Source organism: Brassica oleracea, chromosome C9 (assembly GCF_000695525.1).
Source record: "Brassica oleracea var. oleracea cultivar TO1000 chromosome C9, BOL, whole genome shotgun sequence".
Lineage (NCBI taxonomy): Eukaryota > Viridiplantae > Streptophyta > Magnoliopsida > Brassicales > Brassicaceae > Brassica > Brassica oleracea.
This window is the reverse complement of record NC_027756.1, coordinates 38402511-38413686: the sequence shown is the minus strand read 5'-3', so window position 1 is coordinate 38413686 and position 11176 is coordinate 38402511. Positions and strand designations below refer to the sequence as shown.

The 11176-nt window shown below is 35.7% G+C and overlaps 1 protein-coding gene and 2 long non-coding RNA genes across 3 annotated transcripts; 2 read left to right on the top strand and 1 right to left on the bottom strand.

Moving 5' to 3' along the window:
• Positions 1 to 427: 427 nt before the first annotated feature.
• LOC106312868 lies at positions 428 to 2178 on the top strand. The gene is made up of 3 exons (XR_001264251.1): positions 428 to 929; positions 1107 to 1700; positions 1780 to 2178. It is a non-coding gene; the product is annotated as an uncharacterized LOC106312868 (long non-coding RNA).
• Positions 2179 to 2497: 319 nt separating this feature from the next.
• On the top strand, positions 2498 to 4123 carry LOC106313886 (probable leucine-rich repeat receptor-like protein kinase At5g63930). The gene has a single exon (XM_013751812.1). It carries the CDS (start codon positions 2640 to 2642, stop codon positions 3903 to 3905), a length of 1266 nt encoding a protein of 421 aa, XP_013607266.1. The 5' UTR covers positions 2498 to 2639; the 3' UTR covers positions 3906 to 4123.
• Positions 4124 to 8737: 4614 nt separating this feature from the next.
• LOC106316463 lies at positions 8738 to 9754 on the bottom strand. The gene is made up of 3 exons (XR_001264835.1): positions 9553 to 9754; positions 9027 to 9330; positions 8738 to 8948 (listed from the first exon to the last, which is right to left on the bottom strand). It is a non-coding gene; the product is annotated as an uncharacterized LOC106316463 (long non-coding RNA).
• Between the last annotated feature and the right edge of the window lie 1422 nt (positions 9755 to 11176).

The window sequence follows — 11176 nt, the reverse complement described above, 5'->3', positions numbered from 1 at the left end:
TGGTAGAAATTGTTGTTTTATTTTTTTTCTTCGCTTTAAAATATGGATTTCTATTTTTTGTTTATTAACCTTGTTTGAATGACATTTTAGGATAATATGGTTAAATTTTAAGCATGGTTTTAAAACATGAGAGAGATAAATAGAAATCTGTTACAAAAGATAAATACATTATACATGTTATCAAGAGTTCTTCTAATCCCACTTGTGTTTTGTTTTTGGTGTCGGTTACTTTTCTAAAATTGTAATGCCTCCTATGGTAACTATGGAGAGGTATTCGACCGGAAGACTCAGACTTGGAATCCTTTGCCGCCTATGCCGAAACGGAAGAAGCATATCCACAGCAGTATGGTGAGGGATCAAAAGGTTTATGCGTTGGACGAAAAGGAGAGAACGTTTTACTACTCGCCGAGGGAAGGTAAATGGGGAACAGGGAATGGTAGGATACCGAAGGGATTGGTGTATGGTTGATAACTTGCTCTTTTGTCTGAGCAAAAACGGAGTTATATTGTGGTGCGAGCCGGGTGAGTTGGATTTGCGTGAAACAGAGAGGGTGATGAATGTAGAGGCGGTCAGGGGTTTTACTTTTAGATCTCTCTACCAGGATCTCTTTCTTTCCAGGACTTGTCCACTATGGTGATCAGATTATTGATCGTTGGGAAGAAAAGTGGATCATGGATGGTCGACCCCCGTTCAAGATGCCCAAATGTTGGAAAAAGTTCAGGTTCGAACGTTTACGTCCAGGTGCCAGAATGTGCAGCTCCGGCGGGAAGTTTGTGCTTTTCTGGGACAAGATTTCATTGGAGGGATATCTTCATCATATTTGGTCGGCGGAGATTTCATTGGAGAGACTCCAAGGAGGCGAGATTTGGGGCAACATTGAACGGTCTAATATTGTCATGCCTGTTGAACCTTTTAAAGCCCACAAGAAGGTTTTGCATTCTGTTTCTGTCACTCTCTGAACTTTTGCCACTTTAATTTTTCCAAAACTACTCAAAATCTTGTTATTTTTTGTATCTCTTCTTATTAATTTTCTTTTGAGCTTGTCCTCTGTTTCTCCGAATTGATTTTTGGTTTTTACTAGTGGAAATGTTTACTCTCTTTTTCAGGCCTTTAAGATAACAGCATATACTGAATATCACTGCTCCTTAAATCCCACAAATAGCCTCTGTCAATGACATCTTCCTTCTCTTTGCAACTACTGTTGCTGGATGCAGTGAAGAAGATACCGCTGCTGTTGTTTTATTCTTTTTCTTGGCATCTCCAGATGCAGATTGAGCTGTTCTAGCTAGCTAGCTGCTTGGATTGTAAGTACCGAGTTTTAGCCTGAGATTTCTCCTGGGAATCAGAATAAGTTGCTGTTGATGGTAGTAGTGATAAGTGTAATATTTTTGGTTGGCATAACTCTGTCCAAAGTTTCCATCAGCTTTGTGTCTCCATTACACAGATTTCCCATTCCGTTCTTCAGTTCTCTGATAAGAAGACGCAACTGATGTAGGGTTTTGTTTCTCCTACATATATTTTAGTGCTGATGTCCAAGTACTCATCTCTTCATAGTGACAAATGCAAATAATGTGATATGGTTAATTCATGAACTGATGTGTTGTCTATCTCTGGTATCTATTCATGAACTGATGCATTACACTCGAGCAGAAGAAGCGAATACTCCATGCAAGGATCCACATCATGTAGTTCAGCTCGATGTAAGCACTTGATTCTGCTTTGTTTATGCACGCTGATGCATCTTTTCTATCAACTAATACACTTAAGCTGTGCATGCAGATTATAGGAAATATATTTGTGTTCAAGATTAACAAAGGTGAGACAATTCTTGAAGAACAACACAAGGAGAAACAATGATGACGATACCAAATTCAGATGGTTCTAGATATTTTGTTAGTACCTTTTGCTTTACTTCTCTCTGCATAGCCTTGGTTACCACCCCATCAGCATGTTTTAAAAGTCCCTCCTGGCAAAGGTTTAGGACTTTTAGACACCTAACGCCAATGAGTGGGATCCATTCAATCATATTCGAACATTGTCTTCTTCTTCCATCGATTGATAAGTTAGTTAGAGCCAATGATTTGGAGCCTTTGCTTGCAACAGCTGCATATTATCGCACCAACTTGATTCCCTATAAGGCTATGATTACTTCTAAAAGACTTTTTCTTGAAAAGTGTTTTTTTTTTGGTCAACAACCAATACTTTAATTTTAGGAATTGACAATGTGTGTTCAATTTGTTATGACATGTTTCGATGACAACTAAAAGTATAACTTTCTAAACTGTATTTGTTAATAATATGTCTAGTAATAATCCGAAGTCACGAGTTGTTCAGCTTTGGAATCTAGAAAGAAGCATCATCTTACATCTGAGTTTACGGTGGATGTTGATAGGGCCAACCATACCTCACTGTACAATACTTGTCTCCACGAATATGTCGGATGGACCATCACACACATGATTATGTTACCTGTACCATATATTAATATCTAAATCATCAATTCTATAAATTCTTCAGTCATTCAAGTGTCAGAACAAGAACGCTCACTAAGATCTATCACAAGTCACAACACCTTTCTCCTCTCATCCAACGGTTCTATTTTCACTTATTCTTTCTTCAGTCTGTCTCAGAATCCAAACATGACTTCTCTTCTGTCTCTTCTTCTTCTTCTTCTTCTTGTTTTGCTCACTTTGTCTTCAGTAGAGTCCAAGACTTTCTGGGCTGACGTGGCAGCTCTTAAAGAGTTCAAGAACTCTGTGGATGCGAAATCGATAACCCCCGGCTCTTGCCTCAGCTCCTGGGACTTCTCCGTCGATCCCTGCGACGGTTTATCCGGCGAGACATTCACTTGTGGCTTCCGCTGCGACACCGTCGTTTCCGGATCGGGTCGGGTCACAGACCTCAGCCTCGACCACGCCGGTTATTCCGGGTCCCTCTCCTCCGTCTCCTTCAACTTTCCTTATCTCCAGTCCCTCGATCTCTCCGGCAACTACTTCTTCGGTCCTCTTCCGGACTCCCTCTCCAACCTCACCCGCCTCACCAGCCTATACCTTTCCGGTAACTCCTTCTCAGGATCCGTACCCGATTCTCTCGGGTCCATGCCAGCTCTCGAGGAGCTCCTCCTCGACAACAGCCGCCTCTCCGGGTCCGTTCCGGCGAGTTTTAACAATCTTTCCAGCCTTAAACGGCTAGAAATCCAGCTCAACAACATCTCCGGCGAGTTCCCCGATCTGAGCTCGCTGAAGAACTTGAATTACCTAGACGCGAGCGATAACCGGATCTCCGGTCGGGTCCCGTTATCCTTACCCGGTTCAGTAGTTCAAATCTCAATGCGGAACAACCTCATGGAAGGAACGATCCCAGAGAGCTTCAGAAACTTAACATCTCTTGAAGTGGTGGATCTTAGCCACAACAAACTCAGTGGCTCGGTCCCGTCGTTCATCTTCACTCATCAAACTCTGCAACAGCTTACTCTCTCCTTCAATGGCTTCACCTCTTTAGATTCACCTTACTACTCACCCTCGGGTCTCCCCAGCGAGTTAATATCCGTTGATCTCAGCAACAACCAGATCCGAGGCTCGTTACCTCTGTTCATGGGTCTCTTACCGAAGCTCTCAGCTTTGTCGTTAGAGAACAATAGCTTCTCCGGTATGATTCCGACTCAGTACGTCTGGAAAACCGTATCTCCCGGATCTGATTTCGCCGCGTTTCAGAGGCTTTTACTATGCGGGAACTTTTTATTCGGAGTCGTACCGGGTCCTTTGATGGCGCTCAAGCCTGGTTCTGCGAACGTGCAGCTCGCCGGGAACTGCTTCTCCTGGTGTCCGGCGACTTTTTTCTTTTGCCAGGGTCAAGAACAGAGATCGCTTACGGAATGTAGAAAGTATAGCCGTGTGATTCCTTGATTACTTGCTGATTTCACCATTCATCTGTCTTTTTTTGCCATGTTTTGAATCTTCCTATCGTGTCGGATCTTTTTGATCATCTGAAACTTTACTAGGGTCTTGTCTTCCGGCAATTGCTTATCCCTAAGCATTAACATGTGATTAAGTTAATAAAATGCCGTTGGGAGACGATGTTTTCTTATTGTATTCTCTAAACAACGTAATGTTAGTTTATAACCTTTTTAGTAATTAATACGTAGATGCGTACTGGATTTCGGGGTCCGAGTTGATGATTAGATAAGAGCTGACTCAATTGTATATGGCGATAAAAAGACGAGTTTGGTTGGGCTTTCCCCTTTGGGCCCAATTATTTGAGCCTGTATTATACCATCAATATATATGTGTTGATCATGTTGTCCATTGTGAAATCACTAACTTTATCTTGGACTACATACTAGACGAGTGAGTGGCAGTCTCCTTCAAATTGTACCTATATCGATAACCTTCACTTCCTTTCATTTTCGTCACACTGAGTGCATACATCTAAGTCTTTTGTTTTTAACCGTGATAATGTGTCCCTAACATTTCAAAATGGAAGCCGAGTCTCCAATAATTCAACTTCTATGAACCTTTTGCGGTGAATAAGATGCATCCTAGTTATATTTAACCAAACTTTTGGTCAGTTTTGTCCCATATAGTGAACAATAGTTTGGTACCTCATCGGATGTGTATCGACAGGAGTTTTTTAACCACTTGGTTTTGAATACTAGTGTATAACGAAATTTTCAGAGCGAAAAACATATATGTATATATATACTAGGGTACGGGCGGGATATATACTTTACTTGTGATCTAGATTATTATTTTTTGTACGATTTTATGGTTTGTATATATGCTGGTGTGTAATTATGCTGGTGTGAGTGAGTTTGAAAATGTTTGGTTATATATTATATGTAAATGTTTATGTTGATCATTTTTTGATTAAACATGTTTTATCTTATGATATGGAAATACAATGTCGTTCCGATTAAAAAAATTCATAATTCAATTGTTAAAGCTATGTTATATTTTATTTTGGCATTGTTGAGTTTTCGATCTATTTTATTGTAAGGATTATGTTCTATTTGTACGGTTATATGTTATTCAAATACAATGTTGTTATTTTTTGTCATGTTGACTACTCCTTTTTCTTCTTTGACTTGTTTCAAATTCGTATCAGTAGTTTAAGTCGCTAATTTTTTTCATGATCTTCTAATAATATATATGAAATTATTATTTTTTGTTGAACCAAGTAATAACTATTATACGTTTTTTTCTAAAAAATAAATTAGAAGTCTCATATGGTAATTCAAGGTTATTTTTTCATTAACCTTATATATTTTTGAGTTAATGTTTAAATTATATTAAAAGTTCATGAAATTTTAAGTAAGCTTAGAATATTGTTTTATTTGTGTGTTGTATACATAATGCATTACTAGAGATTGATCCGCACGCCCGTGCGAGTGTTAATTTTTACGGATTTATAAATTTTTATTCGTTATTTTATAATTAATGTTGTATATTTAAGATGTTTCATCATATAACTAATTGTATTCAAAAGATTATGACTGAATCGGGTAATAAGATTATTTTTGGTACAAATATACGAACCTCTTTCAAATATATTGGTTATTTAGATATTTTTATGTTTCTACACATCAGAATCAAAATCATTCTGACCCAGGAGGACCCAACTCAAACCTCATACATAAATGTATAATATCCAAGTGGCGCCTAATTTCAAAATCCAAAAAAATTAATCCCGAAAGAAACAACTTGTATCTCAATGAGTATCCGAATGTCCATACTTAACTGATTCCGCAAATAAATTAAAAAGAAAATTCTTTCTATATATTTGGCAAAAATAAGAAAAATAGAAAGAATTTTCTATTTAGTAAAATAGTTATATGAAGTGAAACATTAAGTGATAATAAATGTAATACTTTTTAATTATTTTGATTTAAATTATCATTTTGTTCACATAAAATATGCCTTTGAATTATATGTTTGGCTATGTAATTTTTCACCAATCGGAACTAAGACAAAAGAAAGTTTTAGTAAAACAGATTAAACCAAACTATTAACCATATGAAAAACTTGGTTATCTTACATTTTTCTTATAATTGCACAAAGTTAATCTTGATTAACTAATAAATAAAAAATCTGCATTATTACTTTTATGGTATATTATAATTAATGATTTGATATATTGTTAGAGTAAATATAATTAATGATGTGATGTATTGTTAAAGTAATATAATTAATGAAATTACTAAAATAACACTATACTTATATTTTTATACATTAATATTTGTTTTTCATAATTAGTGATTTATATTTTAGATATGTCATAATATAACTAATTGTATTCAAAAGACCTGGATTGAATCGGATAATATGATTATTTTTGGTACAAATATCCTAACCTTATATTTTTGTACATTAATATTTGTTTTTCATAATATGTACATTGGTTATTTAGATATTTTTAGGGTCATATACATCAGAACCGAACTCATCCAAACTCAAAAGGACTCAACTCAAAACCTACACATAAATTTATAATATTCAAGGAGGGAGTAATTTTAAAACAAAAAAAACGATACCCGAAAAGAACAACTCGTACCTAAGTGGATATCTAGTAGGCATGGGCAAAATATCCGTAATCCGAAATCCGAACCGAACCCGAACCGAAAAACCCGATCCGTATCTGGTCCGAAATGTAAAAAATATCCGAACGAGTCTTGTAAGGTGATACAAAAATATCCGAACCCGAAGTGTTATTAGCCGAACCCGAAAAACCGAAAAAAACGAAAAATCCGAAAAAAAATATCCGAAGAAACTAATCTGAATATCCAAAATAATATACAATATAATTATATGAAACATGAATATATACTTCAAATATTCAATTTCATATTTATTTTGATATGTTATCTAACAATAAGTATTTAAAATTTAAATAACTACCTTAAATACTTAATTATAAATAAATAAATATATATTTCTTATGTTTTACTTTTAAATTTTAGATTTTATTTCGGATATATCCGAACCGATCCGATATAATCCGAATCCGAATGATATATGATTACTTTATGGGTTCTATGATGTGATACAAAACCGACTCGAACCCGATGTGTTATATCCAAACCCGACCCGTACTTGCAAATTTACTTGAATGGGATCTAGGAGGTGTTATAAAAGAGAACTGAAATCCGAAAACCCCGACCCGGACACCAACGGGTACCCGAACGCCCAGGCCTAATATCTAGTGTTCATGCCTAACTGATTTTATAAACTAATAAAAAAAAAATTTTATGTGTTTTGCTAAATTAAGTGAAATAGAAAGAGTTTTTTATTTATTTAGTAAGACAATTATATTGAGTGAAAAATTAAGTGACAATAAATGTAATTCATTTTTATTATTTTGATTTAAGTTATGATTTTATTCACAAAACATGTCTTTGAATTATGTTTTTGGCTACGTAATTTTCTACCGATTGAAATTAAAAAAAAAATGTTTTAGTTAAACAAAGTAAACTCAGTTATTTTACTTTGTGATTTTATAATTGACACAAAATTAATATTGATTAACTAATAAATAAAAATCTATACTATTATTATTATGTTAATATAATTAATGATGTGAAATATTGTTAAGGTAATATAATTAATAAATTTGTTAATATGAGTGAAATATAGAAATACAATTAATGTAATACTGATATTCTCGTTTTCAAATAATTCTCAGTTATATTACTATTTATGTTTCCAAACAACACTAAATTGTACTTCAGTTTTAATAATATAGATATAATATAATTATATTAAAAAAATTAATTCTAAATCGTAGGATTGTAAATAATTAGAACTTAAATTTTTTTTTCTATATCATACTCTCTTTTCCTTTGATCATTGGTTTTTTCATTATCTGATCAGAGAATCTGTTTGGGTTCTTTTTACATAGGAAGGAGGGAGAATTTGTATTCAGACAATGATGATCGACAATATAGTTACCAGGAGAATTAGTCGTTGAGGATCACGTCATTACTTTTGCGTCCATACAATCCATTTTTTATGGTCTTATACTCTGCACTTTCTACAATTTAACATGAGGACCATCAGCTATCATTCTTATGTTTGAAAAATGAATTCAAATTTTATCAGATTTTAGAAAACACACAATTTGTCTAATATTTTTTATACCATTTATATTTGTTTCCAAACTGATGCTGTGTAGATTCAATCGTCCGTCTTCTTTACCTGCATTTCTAGGGAATGTGGAAATCTGAAATTAGAGGGTAAATATTCACTTTTACACTCTAATGGTATAAAAAATATTAGACAAATTGGAAGAAGACTATCTCTGTTCTCGGGCGACCAAGTTTCAAGTCACTAAGGTGATAGACTAATAACTATGCACTCTAACAACCAAAAATTGAAAAATTGACCATATACAAACTAACAGTCTAAGTCATTCCATCTCTCCTAACATACTACAACTTTCTTCTCCCTTATCCGCGTCTTGGAAGATGCAAAATTTGAAGAACATAGCTCAAATTCAATGCTGTGACTTTGCTCCACGACACTGCATTGGTCTCCTCATTCTTATTTGTCACCCTTATCTCAAATTTTGAAGTACTATACTGATGTAATAACACCGAAAGCTTCTTTTAACAGTAAAAGCTGAGATTTCTTTGTTGAAAAATCAAACATGAGAAGGTGCATTGCTATTAGCTCTGGTAATAAAAACTCCACTCGTCTCTTTTAAAAACTTCACTAGCCTCTTTTAGAAAAATAAAGAGAAGATATTAAGAAACATAGTAAAATAGCTTCATTCACTAAAAAATGGAACATTGCTATATTTGTTCTTCCTTTTTACAACTGAAAAAGTTTAAAACAAAGTTGATAGAACATGATTTTTGTGGACTCTAAACTGAAGAAACCAAGGAATCACACCTTTGATCATGTTTCCGCAGCATCAGAGACGTCATAAATCATAAGAGCCTGCTGTTACTTCCTCTGCTAGACACAATCCGGTGAAAAGAGTTAGCAACCAAGAATGAAAACGTTAAGCAACAAAGAAAGCTAGGAACTTACATTCATTTGACTATGAATATCTCTTGTCTCTTCTTTGGTCTTGTAGGAGGTTTTTTCCCATCGAAGGCCGTGAAATCTTTTTCGACTAATTCCCTCAACAAAGAAACAAAAGAAACAGAGAATTTCAGTTTCTGCGAATCTCCATCACCACCTCCTTCGTTACTACCTCTCTTGACGCCAGTGATCCTCGTGGGCTCATCTCCAGGTCCGTTACAAGCAGCTCGCCTCGTCCTCAGATTCCAAGGCGGAGCTTCTGCTACGGCATCATCGCCTCCATTTCTTAAAGTTGATACCTTTGTTTCTCCTGAAATGGAGTTCGATACATCTCAGAATCGAGAACCAAAGAGCAATTCACCGTAAATAATAAATCAAACGATTATATAGATTGTAATAACAGACTTACATTTACAAAATCTAAGTATATAACAGATTGTATAGATTGCAATTCACCATAAATGCTACAGCATCATCGCATCCATTTCTTAAGAAAGATATAGAAGATGGTTTGGAGAGGAGCAAAGCATACCTTTTTATACCGTAGAAACACCGCCTCTAAGAAGATTAACATACATTGAAGTGTAGATCGTGGAATGTTTAATACAATGGATCTGGAAGCTATCTCGTTTCGATGGAAGGAAAGAAGGTGAAAGGACGTGATCGAAACCCCAACCAACGGAATCGTCACGCCGACTTCCGCATCTCAGTTTCTCCAATGGCGTTAATCAAAGATTGTGAGGAGCTCAAATTTCGAAAACACTGAGTTTCAAGAGTTTAAGTGTTTAGCGGGCTGGGTTCCTTGAGGACATTATGAAGCCCAATATCACACAATGAAACCCACATCTATCGTACAACCTAGTTAACAAAACGCATCGTTTTAATTAGTCGGACACATGTCAACAGCCCATAACTCGACTTTGTGGCATGGCGATGACGTGGCGGCATAGGAGTGAAGCAAACACTATTATATATATATATATAGATAGATAGATACACACATTGATAACCTTATTTTTTCTACCTTGCTTAAAATTCATCACTAATTTTCTCGAAGCTCGATTGAAACAATTGGGTAGGCATAGAAAAAACAACAAAATTGAAATAATTGTTATAAATCAAGTGATGAATGTCCATAACTGGCCCGGTCCATAACCGGCCCGGTCCATAACCGGCTCAAATCCTAGAAGAAAGAGACATAGCCGAAACCCTAGAAAGAGGAGAGAGAGGTGGCCGCATGCCTTAGAGGAGAGAGAGAGGCGGCCACAAGCTTTAGAGAAAAGGAAACCTTATTTCCTTTTTCTTGTATATGTAATATTTCCATTTATGTATTTAGTAGTTATCCTAAATCTAGTTGGATTAGGATTTGTACCATTTCCTTTTATCTCTATCTTGTAAACCTTATATAAGGGATGTCTTATTCATTAATGAAATAGATAGAATTCTCATTCTTTTACAACACGTTATTAGCACGATTGTTCTCTGCAATCTAAGCTAAAATCACCAATCCCTTAAACCTAACCTATCCGGCGACTTTAACCTAATCCCAACGAACCCTAATTCGTCTTACCTCGCGTTCCAGCTCGTCAGCAACCGATCTGCTCCATCCCTAAGGTGTTCCTGATCCTAGACGACCTCAGCTTCCGTTCGCATCACAACCAGCTCGTGTTCCCGATCAACCAGCTCGCAACCCCGATCAGCCGCTTGCAAACCCGATAGGAAGGAGACACGTCCCGTCCCGTTCAGCTCGCATCCGACGACAGCCAACTCGCGTCCGTCCGTGTGCAGCTCGAGGTTCATCCGTTCTCCTTGGTGGTCCGGTTTCAACCGTACAAACAAAGGTATAATGATTAATCTAAGAACATAATGATCAAACCCTAAAACCCTAATCCATTATTATGGAAATCCAATGTTCTTGATAAACCCTAAAAATTGGTATAACCTAAAACTGATCATCTTATAATCACTAGATTGAAATCGATTCCATTAGAACATGTTGATTGATTGTTCTGATCTGAATTATGAAAACCCTAAATCTTGGAATCGAAAACCCTAAAACCCTAAAGCTTGAAATCGATTTTAAATTGTTCTTGCTTGATTGAATGATTGATGATTTGAGTTTTAAGATTAATAGATTGATTGAATCTCGAAACTAA